Here is a 22,154-nt window from a genome sequence, read left to right as displayed (position 1 = left end):
GGTGGCTGTGTGAGGCCATCTAAAATCATTGCTGTTAAGAAGCTTCAAAGGGTCAAAAGCCAAGATTTAAAGGGAAAGTCCAAGGGAGAGAACATTCTCTGATATGGAAACATCCAGTCATGGGGAAGTACATGCATGAAGGATGTGTAGCCTCCTTTCAGCTCCTGTCTGGGAAGGATAAAAAGTGCTCAAAGGAGCTGCCTGGGGCCCCTACGGCCTTGCCTGAGAGTAGCAGACAGTTGCTCAGATGAGGTTTTCTGCAGTAAAGAAAAAGGCAGGAAAAAGAGCGAGCTCTCAAGTGCAATTAGACACAATAAAGTCCAGTACCAGCCACACTGAATGCCCTTGAAAATGCCCAGAAGTCCCTTCTAGAACCATCACAGAAGACTCCATTTACCCCTACATCTAATCAAGCCTTCTCTAATCAAACCTGTTTTGCCTCAAGCACCAGCATTCAAGACGAGGGATATTGTTTTTTCATTCTGCCTTTTCTCTGTTTTAATGATGTATCATTTCCCGTTAGCCTTTGCTATAAATGTAAGGTATTTCAACGAAGTTGTGAGTTAGATTAATGGAAACCTGACCTTCATGTACATTTCTATTCCATGGAAAAATAAGCTTTTGACTAACAATCAACCAATTAAAAAATCTGAGTACAGTCCATTTCTAATGGGGACATCACCTCTGCCTAGGATAAAATACCATTTGTCTTACACTGGGGAACAAAACCAAATGTCATATGATAAGTAGTGTGGCACAGGCAACACTTACCCAGGACTTATCGTGTACCTAGCACTGTGCTGCAGCCTCTGGGTGGATAATCATTGGTCTTCATAACAACTGCATGAGGTGGGTGCTATTTTTACTCCTGATTTGGCAATGACTAACTTAAGGCTTATGGAAGTTAAGCAGATTTAAGGTCTCTCTGACAGTGGGACCTGGGATTTGAACCCACGCAGTCCAACTCCAGCACCCATGCTGCCATTGCTTTGCTGTCCATCCCTGAGTAGCCGCCCCTCTCGTTCAACGTGCCTGACAGAGGGGACCACCAACCTGTGACCGTGCTGAGCCTGGCAGCCAGGGTGGCAAATTCCAAAGCCTTCTCGTAGCCTTCAAGGCTGATCTGCAGCTCCGTCAGCTTGTTGAAAATCCGGAGCTCGGTTCTCACCACCTTCATCCTCCTCGCTAAGGGAACAGCCCCACCCTGGGGACAGAGGCACCGGAAACCTTAGTCCAGCTGAGAACCATCAGTACATACCTACCACACACCAGGAGGCTTCTATTCTAGTGGCAGGACTTGGATGGCAGCGACTAAAACAGGGGCAGAGGGCGGTGCACCTGCGTTTCCTTTAGCGCCTTTTCTCAACTCTTTCTCCTGGTCTTTGCTCTTGGTGTTTTGCCCAGATCTTAGAGGTGGAAGAACTAGAGGTCATCAGGCCCCCTAAAATTGGGGAAAGGGACATCGTGGCTCTTCCCAAGGCCATACGGGAAGTTATTTGTCTCTCAGCTATGTGCTCCCTCAGCACCCACAGAGCTAATTTATGAAGTGCACAAACGAGTACGCTCAAAGTGTCTGAACATGCTCAATCAATGGTCATTTCTATTTTTTTAACTATGATAGAATTTTAGGCAAGTCACTTCATGTCTCAGAGCCTCAATTTTCTCATCTGCAAAATGTATATGAAAATAAGCCCCTCTACAATCTGGGATGTGTTTCTCATTCTCCCCACGCCCAGCTTAATGCCTGGCGAAGACTGAGTGTTTGGGAATGTTTGATGATTGAATAAACAGCTCAACAAACACATGAATGAATAACTAAACAAATGAAATTTTAGGATAATATGAGTTGCCAAATGTCAGTCAGTGGCAAACAACATTCATAATTTTTGATGTATCTGCTTAATCTCTGGACATTTATTTAATTTGTATTATTTTTTAAATCAACTCTTTTATTTTCTTGCCTCATCTTTTGCAATAATATCTGTGAACTTGGGGTTTGATGAGCTGGTGTTATACATTTTTAATTTTTTAAAAATGTTTTAATACATGCTTGATAAAAACATCTATGTACCTCTTTAAATAATCTCCCACCATGCCACCAGTAGTAAGTGGGGAATACTGATAAGCATGGAAGTGTGCTATAAACTGTGAAGTACCATGCACCCAAGAGATGTAATTATTATGGTGTATTATCCCAGGAAGGATAAATTATCAAGCCTGACAATGACTGAGTTTATCAGATCCTTCCCTGAGTACCTGCTAGATTAGCATGAGGGCAAGTAGGTGGGTGCCAGACAAGGAAGGGAAGAAAAAGAAATTCCAGCAAGAGAGGGGAGGAGGGACCCCCAGACTGAAGTCCAGTGGGGCCCTGCCCATGATTGTGCAGTGACTTACCCGGTAATACTCCACTGCAAGATGCCTGTGGCGGGTCCCATTGAAGAACACGTCACCTGCTTCTTCATAAAGTTTGAGGGCCAGGGAGGGCTCCTCTGACTTCAGGGCTGCCTGGATGGCTGCCTGGGTGGGACAGAGAGGGCTGTTAAAAGCAAAGAGGAGGCTTCCAGCCCTACACAGCATGGGCAGGCCCAAAAGACAGACTGCCTCGCTAACCCTCTGCTCAAGGCCCCCAAATCCTGAATTGTCCCACACATTCATAGTGCTGGAAAGATAGAAATTCTCCAGTCTGGCATGTCCCCATCACGGAATGAGAGATTACTCCTGGTGGCTAGAGATTTTTTTTTAGCAGTACATAGATAAACATTTTAAGTTTTCATGGTTAAATATTTATTTTAATGTGTTTTAGGAAAAAAGACTATTTGTGCATCAAACCTGTGATTTCAGATAGCATCGAGTAAGATAAGGCTAAGTGTAGAAAGCTAAGAAGACTTGAAGTTGAGTCAAGGAAAAATAAGTGCATAATGATATAAAAGGTACATGGATATAGCAAAATGTTAAACTGAATTTATAAATGACTGAAATTGAAAAACAGTGATCTAATCCAACACCTACACTTTCCACATGGAGAGAGTGAGGCTCAGAAGGAAAATGGGACCTCCCCAATTCACACCAATAAATAGTGGCAAACAAATGCCAATGTCTTCCATCCCAGTACCCTCTCCTAGCCCCCACAGCTTCTTCTTCTCTAGCAAACTATTTCAAATTGCACCTAAACCCAATGTGATGAAGTTGCAAAGTGAAGAACAGCCTGCTGCATCTGCTGCACAAGTAGAGTACCTCAAATAGCCTCGGGTAGAGAACGATTGACTTTATTGGGAATGACCCTGAGGAACATCAGTTAGGTGGCAGCCTGGGCTTGGGTGGGGCCTGGGACCAGTTCTGACCAGTGAACACTGTCATTATGGGCAGCTGCACAGAGCGGGAACGGCGCTGAGATGCAGTCCCGGAGTCAGGACGCTTCGCCATCCATACAGTTAGCAACCTGAACCCTCTGGGTTTCAGCCGCCCAGAGCATGAAGGGAGAAGGTCCACTCTCTGAAAACCCTTCCAGCTCTAAAATCCCGAGGCAGGATAGGTGGGGGCTGAGAGTGAAGGCGCTAGGTCCCACTGTCTGTGCGTAGTTCTCAGTGCCACCACTTGCCAGCTGTTTCACCTTGGGCAAATTCCCAGCTTTTCTGAGCCTCATCCGTAAACTGTGAACTAGGATAGAAACTCCTACTGCACTTGCAGTGAGGACTAAACTACATCGTGCAGGTGAAGTGTTCAGCAAAGTTTCCTGTCCTGAGGAAGCACACAATGTTACGCAGCCTTTACTGAGTTTCAGTAGAAGTATGCATTTACTACTATGCAAGTGAGAGATAGATATAAATGTAATATACAATATATGTCATATATAGCATAGAGTATAATACAATAAAACATAAATAAATAAATATTATATATACATACTTTTTCCTAATCCTTATGCTAAGAAATGGGGTTCCCTCATGAAGAAATTGAGGCCCGAGAGCTCATGTGGCAAGCCCAGAGTCACACAGTCCATAATCCTTATGATTTGATTCTGGCTTTTCTCTCTTCAGAGCCAAGGCTTTTAATCACTACACTACACCCACATCTCAGATATTAAAAATATGTAAACAAACAAACAACAAAAAAAGACAGAACAGTGTTAATTCCCCACATACACCAACCTTGCTACAAACTGCAGTAAAACCAGTAAGCCAAGGTATATCCATTAAGATGGATATACTTAAAGTGACAGGTGACGTTACAGGTGACATGTGAGGACAGTCTCCCTGGCATTCTCTCAGAGCTCACATGTGCGTAGGGGACCCAGGGACTGGCCCCTTGCTGACTGTACTCAGCTGGCCAGGCCATCCTGGTTTCCATCATGTGTCCAGGGAGCAGCGCACTGTTGTCCCTCCCTCCGAGGGCTTGTCCTGGACGTCACCCCTCTCTGGCTCCAGCTGGTCAATGTGTAGGGTGCAGCTGCCTGCCCAGGTGGCGCAGTCAGCAGGCCCCAGAGCGCTGCGCAGGAGGCCTACCTGCAGGTACAGCTCCACCAGCTCGTCCTCCTGCAGGAGGTAGTGGAGTCGCCCCGCCCCGAGCCAGGCCTCCGCGGCCTTGTCTCTCTCCCCCAGGTCGATGAAGATACGCAGACTCTCCTTGATGCACGTGAGGGACCTCCTGAGGGACCTGCGGGACAGACAGGAACTTGTGAGGCTCAAAGGGGCCTCGGAGTTCACTCAGCATAGAATGAAACTGAGGGTCTGAGAGGGGACAACCATGTCCCAGATCACACAGAGAGGTCAGGGCCTGATTCCAACCCCAGCTCTGCCCTTGAGCAAGTACAGAACCTCCCTGTGCCTTGGTTTCTCCCTCTGTAAAATAGAAATATAACTGCCTGAGAGGAATGTCTCGAGGGTTAAAAGAGATAATAAAGCTAGAGTGCTTCCAATGGTGCCTATCACATGGTAAGTACATAATGAATGTTTAAACACTAGTTGTCATCATTATTATTACTGACCCACGGCCCATCAATCTTTCCACTGCACTATAACGTTTTTTTCAAAATCACATCACCCACAGTAGACACCAGACACGTATTTATTGAGTGCATCCACGAATTAGTGACCATAGAGGTAACTTTAACTCATCAAAAAGATTTTGATGTTTTGTTTAAAAAGAGAAATCAAAGTAGAGTGAAAATTTTAAAAGTTTGGTGCTTTATGAAGCACACTTTAATTATTTTGAAAATCATATTACGTAGAAAATTATTCCCCTGTGATAGGGATTAAAGAAGAAATGAGGCGTAGGCAATATATTGTTGCACAGATTCAGAATTTGAGACTGGGAAAGAAGACTGGGCATCATCTAGATAGTAGTTCTCAACCCTAGTGCAGTTAGACTCATCCAGAAGCTTTTTAAACATACACACAGCCAGACTCTCCCCAGTGTGCTGAAATGTCACGCTAGCCCGCACCCTGGACTCTCTGGGGAGGAGGCTCAGGCACCAGCTCTGGGTCAAAGCTCCCCAAGTGATTCTATTGCGCAGCTTGGACTGGCTGATCTAGTCCAACCCCCTCATTTTATAGAGGAAACAGGCCCAGAAATGGGAAATGACTCACACAAGGGTGCACAGCACATTAGGAGGGGGATCCGGGGCCAGAACTCCCTTCTCCTGAGTCCCAGCCCAGGACTCTTCCCGCAGCACCCGCATTTCTCAAAGCACGATTCATGGCCCACTCTCACCAGCATTAACTGGGGAGCTTATTGAAAACACAGACCCCAGAGCTACCTCAGACTGGCTGAATCAGAGTCTTTGCACTTGCAAGCCAAGGGAGCAGAATTTCTAAGACCAACCCAGGTTACGCTCACGCACGCCAAAGTTTGAGAACCACTGCACCAAATTATGCAACTCCTTCTAGAAACACTAATCATCATCAACCACATCTGTGGACACTTAGGTAAAAAAAATCCCCCTCAAACATGGCTACTGCCTCATGATGAACCACCCGGACCCCGTGTGCACTGAGATGGGACCAAGCATTGCCTTTGACTCATGTGGTCCTGACCCTACTGACAGTGAGGCAGCTCTTAGCCTTCCAGGCATTGGGCCCTTGTAAGGACTGAGATAAATGAACTCAAGCTTTCCCCACTGCCCTGCCCTTGACACGAGATTTATTGACATCCAGGATGGGCACTGCCCACCCTGTCCCAAGTATTACAATGTCAAAGTTCTCAAAATTCTCAGCGGCAAGAATGTGCTGGGAGCTGAGGAACTCCACACCATGCAGAGCTGATCACCAATCTCCCTGGCTGAGCTACAGCAGCCACAGGCCTCTTTCACTCTAGGAAGCCCTGCCCTTCTCTCCCCTGCTCCAGACCCCTGAACCTCAAGCAGGGTGAAGAGATTCGGCAGGCCCGGCCTCCGCGGCTCTCCCCACGCTCACTGCAACAGCGGATGGAGACAGGAGCCATGAATCTCATCCTGATCGTGTTTCCTGTTGTGTTTTTGATTATTAGCATGTGCTGTCCTTGGGCTACAGTCCATTTTCTCCAAACCCTCAGGAAGCAAGATTTGGGTTGTTACAGAGAGACCAAATCACAGAGCCGGTATTTGCTCTGTCTGAGTTCATTATGACTGTGGAAGAGAGGAGATCACTATTTCTCCCCAAAGAAACATGTCATCAAGGAAAGGCAGGACTTGATCCCTTGCGTCTGTGCCCTGCCGTGCTAGCTCCTCTCCTTTCCAATCTTGATTCTTCTCTTTTTCTCATTTTTCCTGTCCCCAAGTTCAGTCTCTGGGGCTGAGTCTTTGTTTCTTCTTTCCTGGCTGATACACAGCCATGGGCCTGTGGCCAAGTGACCCCAGTACACCTGCATTCCCGGACTTCCTCCTACCAACCCCTGCTGGGGTTTCCCAGGTCCCTGCCCGGCCTGCCCCGATGAGTTTGTCTGACCTCTGCCCAAAGCCCAGCCCCCACTGACTGGTCTTGTTTTGATAATAAGAACTGCCACTCACTGAGGGCTGACCCTGTGCCAGGTGTTGGGATATGCACTTTCAGTATGCATTATCTCATTAAATTCCTATAGGAGCCCTAAGCCTTTAGAGATCTTAGCCCACTTTGCAAATAAAGAAACGCAGTGGAGTGGGTTCTTTTTTTAACTTACCTAAGGTTCCCTGCACATTTCTAAAGCTTTATTTTGAGCTCTCTGCTGCTTTTTCTTATAATAGCAACAATGGCAGTATTGTTACCTGACATTTATTAAGCATTTAGTGTGTACCAGGTACTTTACATGCATAATCTCATTTAATCATCATAGCAGCCCCAAGGGATCAGTACTATTATTGTATACATTTTATAGATGCAAAAGTAAGGCTGGGAAAGAGTAATCTGGACCACGTAATAAACTGGGCTCTAACCCTAGGAGTCTGACCCCAGATTCCCCACATTCACACCCGCAAGCAGTTCTTAATTTCTGGCTCACATATCAGCATGTGGGAAGACGTTAAGTTTTTAAGGACATACACTATTTTACAGCTTGAACAAAGTTTTCTCATCTGCAAAACTGGGGTGGTAGTGTACATTATAGCCTTGTGACTATATGAAGACATTTTGCAAAAGCAATCCTTTCCTTATTTAGGATTACAAAAGTGTTAAGGATTAGCATATTAGTTATATTATTATGCAAAACCAGATACTGAAGCATTTTTTTCAGTTCTGTAGCAGTAAGAAGCATAAGTATAGGAATAAAAGGCAGGAATAATGGCTTCTAGGCTACTATTATATTCACATGCAAAGAATCAATCGTTATTTCCTGAGGACCTATTACATGCAAGGCATCCCTTCTTTCCAATAATAATATTATGCACTTCCTTTGTGGCACTTGCCACAATATATATATGATACCCTTGGTGACTATATAATGTTTATTACCTGAGCTATTCTGTTAGCATTGTGAGCTCAGGGACCATAGCTCCTTTGTCCAGTTTTTAGCACAGTGTCTGGGCCATAGTCAATGCTCAGTAAGTGTTAGTTGAATTGATTCAATAGAGCCACAAAGTTCTCATGGACCCCTCCTGGCTCAGCTCCAGAACAAGGTGCCAGTCTGTGTTATATCACCTGAAGATGGAAGATAAAACCCTCAAAGATCCCTCCCATTGAGAAATGAAAAACTTTATCAAATTAGATTCTGTAGTTGTTACCTGGAAGGCAGAGAGGGCATGACCCTGAAGGTATTGGACAAGGGAACAGCAAAGTGTCCCAAGGCAAAAACCTGAAGGCAGGGACAAAGTTTTCAATCTACTTGCCCTTCTCTGCCACCCCCACCTCTAAATCCCAGAGAAAACCTTTCAAATAGGAGGAATTAAAATCAGTAAAAAGGTAGCGTGGGATAGTAAAAATCACCTTAAGTCGGGGAGTCAAGGATCTGAGCTAACACCAGCGAAACCAAGCGGCATAATCAGTCTGGACACTGTAGCAGGCAGGGGTCAGCCCTGATAAAAAATGAGCCAATCTCATCCACACAATTCCACTAGGTTTCACTATATAGCCATCCACACCTAGTGTGGATCTAGGGTGAGAATTGTCTGGGCAGGCAGAATATACACAGAGTGCTTAAGAATATGCCTTCTAGATCAGGGGCTGACAAACTATGGCCCACGAGCCAAATACAGCCTGCCACCTGCTTTTATAAATAAAGTTTTATTGGAACACAGCCACACTCATTCATTTACATATTGTCGATGGCTGTTTTCGTGCTGCAACTGCAGAGCAGAGTAGTTGTGACAGAGGTCATGTGACCCACAAAGCCTAAAACATTTACTCTCTGATCCTTTATTAAAGTTTGCTAACCCTGCTCTGGCCTCAGACTGCTGGGGTGTCAATCCCTGCTATGTGGCCTCATACCAGTTGTTTGGCTTCTTTACCTCTCAGTTCCCAGGACTCTTTCTTCCTCCTGAGGTTATCCTGAGATTTACATATTGCTTATAAACAAGCCATGCTCACTGAATGCTCTGTTACCACCATGACCATTGTTCTCACTACAGATGTTCACTGTGCAGGTCCGGAAGCCCACTGCCACCCCCATGCCCACTCAACCTCCGTACCCCCTCCTAGGGGACAGATTTGAGACTTCCTTCTGCCCACATCTGTTTGATCAAAATCTGTCTATCAAATCTACAAAGCGTCTTTCAAATGTGTCCCCGTAGCCATCTCTATGGCTACAGCCATTCCTTATACCTGAAATGCTCTCTCTCCCCTTCTCCACTTTTCAAAATCTTACTTATCCTTCAAGGGCCTCCTCAAATGCTGCCACTTTCATGAAGTCTTACCTGACAGATCACCCCCATCCTTTGCTGAAAGCATTGTCTCCTTTCCCTCCAAACCTGTCCCTACAGAAGCCTGACACTTCTTCCGTGAACACTTCCTGCCTTTGCTTGCTATGGCTTTGAGCTTTGTGAGAATGCAAATCCCTTAAGGGGAATTTAGTGGAAGAAATCTGTCCATTACATCAAGACCCACTTAATAAATTCCTCCTAGAAATCAGTGCCAGGAAAAAAATCTGCTCTGACAAATACATTTGTTTATGTTCTTTTATCAGACAGTAAGAACCTCATACAGCATTCCCCTTTTTACCTCAGCTACCAGGAAGCTTAGTACTAAATTACAGTAACCACCCTCCGGGTGCATGGAAACACTTGTTTATCTGGATCTGTAGCTGGTCTTTTTCTTTGTTCTTTCCTTTTATTTTTCTTTTTGTTTCTTTCTTTTTTTTTTTTTTTTTGAGTGCACTGTAGGAGTAGGTAATTTACACATGCCAAATAAATATAGCATTACAGCATGTTCCCTTTGATGAACCAGCTATTGTGCAAAGGCACAATGACCTTATGTTTGCAGGGGTTTTCTCTGACACCTAAAGTATTTCCCAATTTTCCACTTTACCACTTATATTGGTGGTAAAGCAAAAGTGGATATTTATTTCCTTCCAGTTGAATGAATAAGAATCTCAGAGTTTAGAAGTATAGAAGATTAAAACTAAAAATTCCATGCTAGATCAACTTCTAAAACGGAGTAAAGGACCTCCAAAAATCTGCTTCTCCATAAAAGCTATGAGAACACTAGCAAAAATTGCCAAACTGAAATTTTTCAGAACTCTGAATATTAACCAAAGGTTTGCAAGGAGCATTTTTTCAGAAAAAGGGCTGAATCTTATCAAGAATCCTAAGCTTTGTTGCTTTTCAACTTGCCCTAGGGCCATCCTGCTTGCACCAGCCATGTGGTAACCTTAAAAACAAATAGCCTAAAAATGGTGGCTGGAAAAACCAGCAGCCACTGCAAGAGACTATGAGCTTGAAATCCACCCCTTCCCACCCCCCAGCCCCCCCACCCCCAAAGTTCCATCCCCAGAGAATTATCACTGTTTGATCTATCTGAAAGTTCCCTGAAAGCCTCTACTCACAGGGCATGTTTTTATTTGACCTGACTCTGAGCTCACTTAGTGCAGAACACCTTTTTCCCTGAGGTGTTTGTCAGAAACAATCAGCAGCAATTGTTTCACATTATAACTGCCTTAGGTGGTGAAAATATTTGAACCAAACAAGCCAACAAAAAGACATAAAAGGAAAAGTTGGGGGATGATATGTCCATAAGAAGCTTTGAGAAGCTCTGAAATATTCCTGGGAATCCAGAAGACCACATGCATGTATAGGGCTGTGTGTATGATCAGGAAGGAAACACCTGAGATTGTTATAAATTAAGATGTTAATTATTAATCCCCAGGGTAACCACTAAGAAAATAACCAAAAGAAATATAGTATAAGAAATGACAATGGTATATTGGAATGGTCTATCAGAAAATATCTATTTGACACAAAAGAATGCAGAAATGGAGAAATAGAAAAGCAAAAAAGATATGAGATAGAGAAAACAAATAGCAAAATGGCAGACATAAATTGTATCTCACCTGTAATTAATTAAATGTAAATATATTAAACACTCCAGTCAAAAGGTAGAGATTGGAAGAATGGAGTTAAAAAAATGTTTCTACTATATACTATCTAGAAGAGATACACTTTAGATTCGAAGACACAAACAGACTAAAAGTATGGGAAAAGATACATCATGTGAACAGTAACCAAAGACAGCTAAAGTTGCTATACTATTATAATAGCATATAAAAAGACCAAAATTGTCATCAAAGACAAGGAAGGACACTTTATAGTGATAAAAGACTCAATCCATCCTGAAGACATAATTAAAAACATATATGCCCATAATAACAGAACCCCAAAATACAGATAGGAAAAGCTGACAGAATTAAAGGGAAGAATAGACAATTCAACAATAATTGGAGATTTTAATAACCAACTTGGCTAGAACAACTAGACATAAGAACAACAAAGAAATAGACGACCTTAACTATAATTAGACCTAACAGGTATCTATAGAACACCACATCAAGCAAAATAGAACGCACATTTTTATCAAGCACACATGGAACATCCTCCATGGATAGATAGTATGTTAGGCCGTAAACAAATCTCAATAAATTTAAAAGCAATGAAATTATACAAAGTATATTTTCCCACCACAATGCAATAAAATTAGAAATCAGTAACAGAAAGAAATTTGGAAAATTCACAAATGTGGAAATTAAACAACATATCCCTAAATAACCAATGGGTCAAAGAAGAAACTGCAAAGTAGAAAATACTTTGAGATGAATGAAAACAAAATCACAGCATACCAAAAGTTATAGAATGGAATAAAAGCAATACTCGTAAGAAAATTTATGGCTGTAAATGCTTATATTCAAAAAGAAAAAATCTCAAACCAATAACCTAACATTCCACCTTTAAATACTAGATAAAGAAGAGCAAAGTAATCCCAAAGCAAACAGAAGAAAGGAAATAATAAAGATTAGAGCCAAAGTAAATGGCATAGAGAATAGAAAAACAATAGAGAAAAATCAATAAAACCAAAAGTTTGTTTGTTTAAAACATTTTTTAAAAATGACAGACCTTTGGCTAGTCTGATGAAAAATAAAAAAGAGAGAAGAGACTCAGGAAATCAAATGGAGACAACCACCAACCTTACAGAAATAAAAAGGATTATAGGGGAATACTGTGAACATTTGCATACCAACAAATTAGATAATTTAGATGAAGTGGACAAACTCCTAGAAATATAAAAACTACCAAAATTGATCAAGAAAAAAATAGAAAATCTAAATAAACCTATAACAACTAAAGAAATTGAATTAGTAATGAAAAAACTCCTTACAAAGAAAAACACAGGCCTAAATAGCTTCACCTCTGAATTCTACCAAATGTTTAAAGAATTATTATATGTAGAAAATGGTTACAATTCAATAGTAAAAAGGCACCTAATACAGGATCTCCCAGATACATAGAACAAATTCTACTAGAGCTAAGCAAGGAAAAAAATAATAGCATCGTATTAATAATTGCTGGGGACTTCAACACCCCACTATCAGAGCTGGGCAGATCATCAAGGCAGAAAATAAATAACGAAACACTGGACTTAAATGATACCCTAAAACAAATGGACCTAAGAGATATTTACAGAACATTCTACCCAAAATCTACTAAATACACATTCTTCTCATCAGCACATGAGACATTCTCCAAGACTGATCCTATCTTAGGCCATAAAACGTGTTCCAACAAATTTTAAAAAATCAAAATCATACCATGTATCTTCTGAGACTGTAGTGGATTAAAACTAGAAATCAATTCTGAGGGTAACCCTCAATTCTGCACAAAGTCATGGAAATTAAACAACTTGCTACTGAACAATTATTGGGTCAATAATGAAATTAAGATGGAAATCAGAAGATTCCTTGAACTGAACAACAAAGGAGACATAAGCTATGAACAATAAAAAGACAAACAATCCAATTTAAACATGAGCAATGACTTGAATAGACATTTCTCCAAAGGTATACAACGGGCCAGTAAGCACACGAAACGATGGGCAACATCTTCAGTCATTAGGGAAATGTGAATCAAAACTGCAATGAGATACGATTTCACACCCACCAAGATGGCTAAAACAAAAAAGACAACCATTAACAAGTATTGGAGGGGATGGGTAAATTCACACCTAATGGGTGCAGTGCCCGCTGTCTGGGGGTTGGGCATGCTTGTAGCTCTGACTTGGGAGGTGCAAGGGCAATATATGTAACCAAGGCATTTGTACCCCTGCAATATTCTGAAATAAAAAAAATTAAATTTAATTTAAAAATAAAATAAATATTCTCACTACAAAGAAATGATAAATATTTGAGGTGTTGGATATGCTAATTCGCCTGATCTGATCATTCCACAATGTATACAAGCATGGAAACATCACACTGTATCCCATAAATAGATGTAATTATTTGTCAAATAAAAATAAAACAAAACTAAAAAAAAAAATTGGAAAAAGAAAACAAACAACTATTGGTGAAGATGTAGAGACATTGGAACCTTCATATATCACTAATGGGTATGTAAAATCGTGCAGTCACTTTGGAAAACAGTCTGCAGTTCCCCCAAAGTTTAAACATAGAATTACCATGTAACTCCATAATTCTGCTGATAGATATACACCCAAGAAAATTGAAAACACATCTTCACACAAAAGCTTGTTCACAAAATGTTCATGCCAGCATTATTCATAATAGCCACAAAATGGAAACACTACAAATGCCCATCTACTGATGAATTCATAAACAAATGTGGTAGATCCATGCAATGGAATATTATTCAGCCATAAAAAGTAATCAAGTACTGATACATGTGACAACATAGATGAACCTTGAAAACATTATGCTAAGTGAAAGAACCACACACAAAAGGACAAATATCGCATGATTCCATTTATATCAAATGTCCAGAATAGGCAAATCCATAGAGATAGAAAGTAGACAAGTGGTTTGCAGGGTTGGAATCGGGGTAGGTAATGAGCAGTGACTGCTAACGAGGCTCTTCTTTTAGGTGGCCATGAAAATGTGCTGAAATGGGATAGGGGTGATGGTTACACAGCTCTGTGAATATACTAAAACTCAATTGCAGGGCCGGGCGCGGTGGCTCACGCCTGTAATCCTAGCTCTGGGAGGCCGAGGCGGGTGGATCGCTCGAGGTCAGGAGTTCGAGACCAGCCTGAGCAAGAGTGAGACCCCGTCTCTACTAAAAATAGAAAGAAATTATCTGGCCAACTAAAAATATATATATACAAAAAAATTAGCCGGGCATGGTGGCTCATGCCTGTAGTCCCAGCTACTAGGGAGGCTGAGGCAGTAGGATCGCTTAAGCCCAGGAGTTTGAGGTTGCTGTGAGCTAGGCTGATGCCACGGCACTCACTCTAGCCCGGGCAACAAAGTGACACTCTGTCTCAAAAAAAAAAAAAAAAAAACTCAATTGCACACTTTAAAGGCTGAATTTTGTGTGTGTTAATTAGACCTCAATAAAGCTGTTATTAAGAAGATCCAGATCCGGCTCGATGCAGGAAACTCTTCTATAATATAAGATTTCTGAATCATCAGCCTCTGCTTGAATATATGTAAGGACAACTGCCAACTCCCACCTGGGGTGGGCTATTCCATTTGTTGATAGTTTGGATTTTTTTTCCTAACCATTGAATTCCCCAACACCTACCACAGTGCCTGTCACATTGGAGGGGCTCTTGTAGTGTGATAAAATGCTGGATCAACATTTCATAGTGACATTTTTAAATGAAAAAATATCAAGTAATGAACAGTGTATTATGTAACAGAAATTTTATCATGATCCTACTTATGTAACTAAAACATGAGCATATTATATTTAATATACCTAATATTTATTTAATATAGAGAATGACAATATATATGCCAATATATTTGATATTCATATGCATGAAATATTTCTTGATGGATATTTAAAAGTCTCTAAGTACTACTTCAGAAGAGTCTTGTGGAAAACAAAATTCAGAGAAGGCCTTTATTTTTCAATTTATAACCTTCAATACTGGTTTAATTAATGTTTTTTACCTTAAGCAACTATTTAATTTTTGGAAAAAATATGCTTTCCTCGTTTGGGTGCAAATCCCTAATATTCTAATTCATTCTGTGTGATTTGCTTCCTTATTGGTGGAGACTCCCTAAGACGAGAACCACTGTGCTCTACGGCTAGTATAATCTAGGCCGGTATCTCCAAAGAGCTATTAGAATGGACATCTGAGGTTCCATTTATGGCATTCTGACTACTGTGGTTGTCACTAAAGACCAGAGAGCCTACCTCCAAGCTATAAGCACTTTTGTTTCACACCTGAGTCCTGAGTAAAGGAGCCATGGACTCCCCCAGGCAAACTCCCCCATACCCCATCTCAATCGTCAGCCACCCAGTCAGCATATAGCTGCAGCTCAAGGGTGTGAGCTGGTGAAATTAATAAGTAATTAACCACTTGGCTCCCCCCCAACACACATACTGTATGTCTCCTCTGTGCCCACTTCTGTGCTAGACCTAATGTCTGCCCCCCAAGAACTTCTGAACATACTGTAGAGTATTTAAAATGCCAAAAGCTTAGCTCTTTGATCTCAAAGTCCCCCTAGAAAACCCACAACTTTAAGCATATGCCCCCCAAATTAAAAACCCTTCAGAAGCAGCAGGAATTCTGCTACTAACATCCAGCGAAGCCAGCTGGTCTCAGACTCAACATTTTAGAACTGGAAGGTACCTGATTCGATTTAACGTTATAAATGGAGTAACCAAGAGGAAAAGTGACTTGCTTCAGGACACGCTAGTAGGTCATGGCAGAATCAAGTTTCCTGGCTCCTCTCCCAGCTCTCTGGCTGCCAACTTCCTGCAGTGACTCCTTGGGCCCTCTGCAGCCCCACTTCTGACCTCGTCGCCATCACCCCCACCACCTAAGGACAGTGACTCTGCACACCGCCTTCAATAAGGACTCTACGGTCCATGTCCACAGTGTCCAGGGCTTTCCCTCTGGCTTCCCCCCTTGGATTTCAGTGGTTTTAGACAATTGGGTGTAGGCAGCAAAGGATGGCAGTGGGTAGGTGATGGCTGAGAGCAGTATTCAAGACTGAGTTCGCACAGCAGCGAGAGGTGGCAAAAAGCCTGACACATATGTGCCACCCTTGCTCCAGTCCCTTAGAATCCACCTTTCCAAAGCCCGGCCCTACACGATGCTTCACCACGAGCACGACTGTGCCGTCTCTATGGTTAATTCGGGCCTGCCTTCTGGATCTGCTCCAGAAGCATCCAAATTTCTGGGGTGCCCTGGAATGGAAGTAGAGTGGGGCTGGAGCCTCCCTTCCCCTCACATGCTGCAGACTGAAGGCAAAGACAGTGGGAGGTGGGGAGGACACCTGCGTCTTGTAAGAGAAGAAAGGGGAGAGAGAGAGAGAATTTGTTATCTGATTACTCATTGTTCAAGTGCCCAATTACCATGTTGCCTAGAAAAGCAAAAAATGTCATTTAATTAGCCTCTCCTCAACCACCTCCTCTGCTCAACAGCAGCAATTATCCCTGCTCTATTTTAGAGGCCATTCATAATTACGAATACAATAATACTACAATGCAAATCTGTTGCAAAGTGAAATTGAAAATCTTGCAAACCACAGTAGGATTAAATGGAATCAATTGGAGGCTTGTTACAGAGCAGAACTATAGGCTGTCCACTGGCAAGGAGGATTAAGCAGCATTAGACCAGCGAAGAGACAAAGAAGAGAAAATCAGCAGGACATGGCAAGATTTAAGTGCAAATAATTTGAACATCAAAGAGTCAAAAGGCCTTTTGGTTAAACGGTTACATTCTGGTATATTTTTGCAAAAATCAGGCTTTTTGAGACACTGCTGAAAAGTCAATCACAAAACAAAGAATGTCTCATTGTGCTATTATGCAATTTGGTCAACACAATTAAGCCAAAAAGTCAACACTCCTTTCTTTTATTGTATATTTATTCTAAGACTTGGTGCATAGTGGTAATCATAATTTAAGTATTCCTAACTAAAAGGTGAAATTAAATGTCATTTCATAATCTCCAGTTTCATTTTAAAGGTAAGGTCTCAATTGAACTTTTCTTGTGATGAAATTTTACACCCCATCTTTCAATGGATTTATTTAGGTTAAGTGTCTCTTTTTTAAAATCAATTGTCTTCAGGTAACAAAGACCTCCTGAAGGTTCTTCCATCCTAGGTCTGACTGCCCCCTCTCTGAATAAGCACCCTCAGCCATTGTCCTGCAAGGGGTAGTTATGGAAACACACAGGGAACAGTGACAAAGTTAACATTAGTGTTCCAAGAGTTCCATGAGCATTAACTCACTTATTCCTCACAGTAACACTATAGGTTAGATGCCATTATCATCCTCCTTTCACTGATGAGGAAACTGAGGCACAGAGAAATTAACTTGCCCAAGGCCACACAAGCTAATAAGTGACAGATGGCACCATGTGGTGGCTGCAGAGCCCCTGCTTTTATGCACGATGCCTGTACCATATGCATTTGGACTTAACTTCCAGAGAGAAAGAACCCTGCTGCTCCTTAAGGTAGGAAAGCTGCTTCTGGGATGGTCCCTGAGCCCGGACTCACCTGGCCGTGTTCAGGTTCCGATAGAGCTGCCCAAGGGACGCCAGCAGCCTCCCCTCCATCTCCCGGTCCCTGAGCTGCTGGACCAGTGCCAGCCAGTGCTCGTGGTAGGTGATGCATGCCTCAGGATCTGGGGACACGGAGCTGTAGAAATGGCAGAGGGATTTGGTGACCTGAAGCTGACCTGAACATAAAGCAGGGACATGAATGAGACGACCTGACAGAGGAGACGGGCAAAGCTTGCTCCAACACTTTTCTCTATAGCTTTCCGGCAGCGCGGGCTATACTCACTCTTCAGGTGTTGATGTCTTAAGCCAAACAGCAAGGCCATTTCATAACAAAGGCGGCCCTGGGCCAGCTGGCCTCCAGAAACCAGAACTTGGGCCAACCAGAGAAGCACCTGTACCAATTCCATGTCCGTCTCCTTGCTGGCTTGGAGCTCGGAATAGAGTCGGACAGCCTGTAGGAGATAGTCCCTGGCCGGCTGCTGAGTCCAGGACTTAAGGGTCAGGTGGCCAAGATTGGCCATAGTCACTGCCTGGTTACGCACATCTCCCACCTCCCGGGCTCTATTCAAGGCCCGGAGATAGCTCTTGGCTGCCCTGTTCACCCGGCCTTCACCTTGAAGTGCAAGTCCCAGGAGGTTATGGACCACTCCCTTTTGGGTGACACTCTCTGTCTCTTTCAGGGAGCGTAACAGTGGCTCGAGGATATCCAAAGCCTTCTTCGCCTGGCTGGCTAGGAGATGGGCCCAGGCCAGGCAGAGGGAAGACTCAAAGGCCTCCTGCTCCCCCAGCAGCTGCCCTAGCGCCAAGGCCTGGCTCAGGTAGTGTATGGCCCCGTCGGGAGACCTGTGCTGGAGGTACGTCTTGGACAGGATGAGACACAGGGCTCGCTGCGTGCTCCAGTCTGCCTTTTCCTCACAGCTGGCCAGCGCCTGCCTGAGTGTGGGGCAGGCCAGGGTGGAAACTTCGCCGCAGCCTGGGGAGGGAACACCGAGGAGCTTGGTGGTGTTCTGGAGGACCAGGTGGACCTGCCAGATAGGAAGGGACATCCCTTGGGCACTCGGGGCACCACGCTGCCGGACGGAGGCCACTGCAAGGTGTGGAAGATACTTCTTGTCATACAGAAAGCTCAAGATGGTGGCTGCAGCCTCTGAGGCCAGAGGGTGTCCCGAGAGGAGCTGCAGGCGCTCCGCGAAGGGCAGGACCTCCTCGTGGCGGCCCAGGCTTAGCAGCAGTCGGACGGCCAGGAAGCAGGCCCGGGCCTCCAGGGGGCTGCTGCCGGCCACAATCGCCTGGCGCAGCACGTAGGCCACCACGTCGAGCTCGTTCTTGGCACTGCACTCCCGGTCCGGCAGGCAGACCAGCAGGGCCCCCGCCTTCTCCAGCAGGGCCGAGCCTTTGTGCCTCAGCCTCTGCTTCAGGTAGATGGCAGCCAAGTTGACGTACAGAGCGGCCACCAAGGATAGGTCCTCAAACGCCCCGCTGAGGATGCAGATGGCCTCCTCGAAGTACACCCTGGCCTGAGAGAGTTTGACCTTCCTGACGCTCAGCCGGCCCAGGAGGAAGCAGAGCCGGGCGTGGGCCCAGGTCATGTGGCTCCTCTTGGCCCACTTCCTCGAGGCCTCCAGGTAGGCCACCAGCTCGTCCTCCTCGGAGAAGCTGTAAAAGGAAGAGGTGAGGAAAGAGAAGGAGAAATCGTAGAGGCTCCTAAAGTGGTCGGCGTAACCCTCGTGATCCAGGAAAGCCAATATGGGGGCAAAGTTCTCAGCCTCCTCCTCCTCCTCCTGACCAGTGCTCAGGTCCACGAACAGTTCCGGGTCGTCCAGGTCATCGGGCTCGGGCAGGTGGTAGCTGTCGGAGGCAGCCGAGAGCAGCTCCTCCTCCTCCGGGCTGGAGTCCTCGGAGCTGCTGCGCCGTCCGGAGCCCACGGCCGGATGCTCCTCCCAGGCTCGGCCAGCCCCGGCCTCCCTGAAGCCCTCGGGCTGGGATGCTGCAAGGACAGGCAAAGCTGAGCAACCCTGCACACCTGCAATGAAGACGGCCGCTCTCAGCAAGAGGCCAGGCGTGCTGTCCTCGGGGACTGCAGGTCAGGCTCAGCACCATCTCTACTCACCGCTCACATCGTTTGGAAGATTCTGGATGGATTCAAACCCACCTGGGTAGAGAGGAAGGACAGACCTGGTGTTAGGTCAGAATGGGCCACCATGCCTCTACCTCCAGGTGTCCCCCGGACTGGTGAGTGGCCCTTAGGGCCGTCATTAAAGAACAAAGCCCAATTGTCCTGTTTAATCCACGCACTTTACAGTAGTCGGGGACTGAGGTAGAAAGAAAACCCAGAGTTGGAGAAGAAAAGCTGGAAACACAAGCTCTGTGCTAAGAGGCGTGTGTGTGTGGGAGGGGGGAGACAGTAGAATCTGAGGGACGTGGTTCCCAAGGCTCTTGGTGAGTTTATGGTGGAGCCGGGACAGAGCTCCAAGTGCAGCACTCATGGCGGCATCGGCTCAGCCTCCCATTCCTAAGTGAGCCGTGCCCGTCCTTCCTCCTTCTCCCACTCATTCATCACACGCTCAGCAGACCTGTGTCCAGTGGCCGGTACAATGTGCTGGACACTGTGCCTCGGAAAAGTGGCAGGACCGAGGAGCCAGAAGTGAGGGGTAAAGAATACAGAGCAAAGATGCATCTGAGGTCCCCAGTTTTGTTCCTTAGTGGGAGGAGATGGGGAAGGGGGAGTCTAGAGCACAGTTTTTAGACATTTTGAGTCAGAGGCACCTGCAGGAGCAGAGAAGGAAATCGGTCTGGAGCCGAGGAGAAAAGCAGAGAGGTTCAGATACAGATCTGTGACCCACAGCTGGTCACAAGGAGCTGGGCAGAGTCCCAGGACTAAATGTGATCACACAGGTGAAGCATTTGGAAGGAGAGAAAAGCCAGAGGGGAGGGAGGGAGGGAGGATTGGTTAATACCCCGGAAGAACACAGGCTTTGCTGGCAGACAGTGGCCAGTGGAAAGGCACAGTCAGAGAGGAAAGGGGAGTCACAAGGCCAAGGCGACTGTGGCAGAGCTGCCTACCACCACCAAAATGAAATTAAACTAGCTTGGAACCAAGAAGACACCTTGGGTGTCTTGGCGAAAGCAGCCACAGTGGAACGTGGAGGTGAAGGCCAGGTTCACAGACCACAGCACGGCAGCTGCTGGGAGAAGATTCTACCTCTTCTGGGCAGAGAAGCACCAGCTGTCTGGGCCCCCACTCTGGCTTCTCCAGTGAACTTTGAGGACCAGCAGGCCCCTCGCCAAGTCAAGCCTTTTCCTCCTGCTATCCGGGGAGGCCTTCTTCTGTGACTGTCATTGCAGATACTCAAGATTGGCTCAGGAGAGCTGTTCGTGTGCCCTGGCCTTTCTGATATTGACGGGCACACGCCAGGATCACTGCCACCGTTTCTCTCCAGGCCAGGGCATTGGGAGCACAAATGGAACATGGGTTACAAAGTGGCACCCCTCTGGGAGGGGGCATTACAGAGGACGTTCCTTCCCTGGGGGAGCTGGGATTTACCAACAATACGCGCTCTCTGCCGGCTGCCACGGTGCTGGGGCAGCTGCACGACCACAAACTGCAGCCTGCACCCAGCAGTGCTGCCATGTGCCACCTGGGCCCTGATCCTGGGTCTTTCCCAACCATTGGATCAACAGTTGGCAGAACTCTTTGATCCAAGTCTGCCGCCCAGCAGACCTCAGCTCCCACCTCCTGGTCCCTGCCCACAGCTCCTGAGGCTGACCTCGTGGAGCAGCGCGATCCGCTGGGGCAAGAAAGCTCCGCTGGGGCTGGGTGCTGACGCCCGGAGCAGGTTCTCTCACGAAGGCCCCTTGTGCATGGACACAGCCTCCAACTCCCCTCTCTTCTTTCGGGAGGTGGCCCGAGGGTCCTTTCTGCACAGTCTCTGGCTGTACCCATGAAACGTGGCCCCCTAGTCTGGCCACACAGTAGTAGACATAACATCCTCATACTAAAGAGATGGGAGAAACCAAACGCCTTCCCCAAACCACCGTCAGTGAGTGAATGTACTTCCTGACACTGAGCAGCGCGCCGTCAATGAAGTGAAGGAAATGAGTATCATTCATTCGTTCACTCACTCCTTCAGACACAGCTGAAAACTGTGCTGAGCGCTGAGCACCCCCCGCCCACCCAAGGATCAGTGACATTTCATGCCGGGGGCAGCGTGGTGACGTGGATTGCCCTGCCCCACAGTTAGGGGAGGGCAGTTCTTACCCTAGCTCAGGCACTAAGTCACTTGGGCCTTGGTTTCCCGATCTGTAAAGTGGGGGGGGGCAATCACCTCTTAGGGCCCTTCCAGCTGTAACATTCCACGACCCCACTTTTGTCATGGGGGACCTGCTTCAGCCCTAGAAGGAGGGACCTCAGCCACGACTCAGGAAGTTCTTCTTCCCCCAAATTTAGGAAGGAAGGCCCAATACAGCTGCCTACCCTTGGTACAGGTGAGTTGATTTCATCCTATCTTATAGTTTCGAGGCAACATGTTCCGTGCAACCCAAGAATTATCCGAAATCTAAAATGAAATGCTGTTAATCAAATACGATCCAGG

General features: G+C 45.4%; 1 protein-coding gene across 1 annotated transcript in view; it reads right to left on the bottom strand.

The window, feature by feature from the left end:
* Window positions 1-22,154, bottom strand: part of SH3TC2 (SH3 domain and tetratricopeptide repeats 2) — a 53,110-nt gene that overhangs the window by 3,436 nt on the left and 27,520 nt on the right. Inside the window, exons 10-15 of the mRNA XM_045551419.1 lie at window positions 19,673-19,714; window positions 17,846-19,549; window positions 17,558-17,738; window positions 4,503-4,653; window positions 2,395-2,517; window positions 1,054-1,204 (exon numbers count right to left, since the gene is read on the bottom strand). Coding sequence (XP_045407375.1) covers window positions 1,054-1,204; window positions 2,395-2,517; window positions 4,503-4,653; window positions 17,558-17,738; window positions 17,846-19,549; window positions 19,673-19,714 — 2,352 coding nt within the window. The remainder of the gene's footprint in view (window positions 1-1,053; window positions 1,205-2,394; window positions 2,518-4,502; window positions 4,654-17,557; window positions 17,739-17,845; window positions 19,550-19,672; window positions 19,715-22,154) is intronic.

Source organism: Lemur catta, chromosome 5, assembly GCF_020740605.2.
Source record: "Lemur catta isolate mLemCat1 chromosome 5, mLemCat1.pri, whole genome shotgun sequence".
NCBI lineage: Eukaryota > Metazoa > Chordata > Mammalia > Primates > Lemuridae > Lemur > Lemur catta.
Note: the sequence above shows the minus strand (reverse complement) of the source record. Positions and strands in the feature narration are given on the sequence as shown.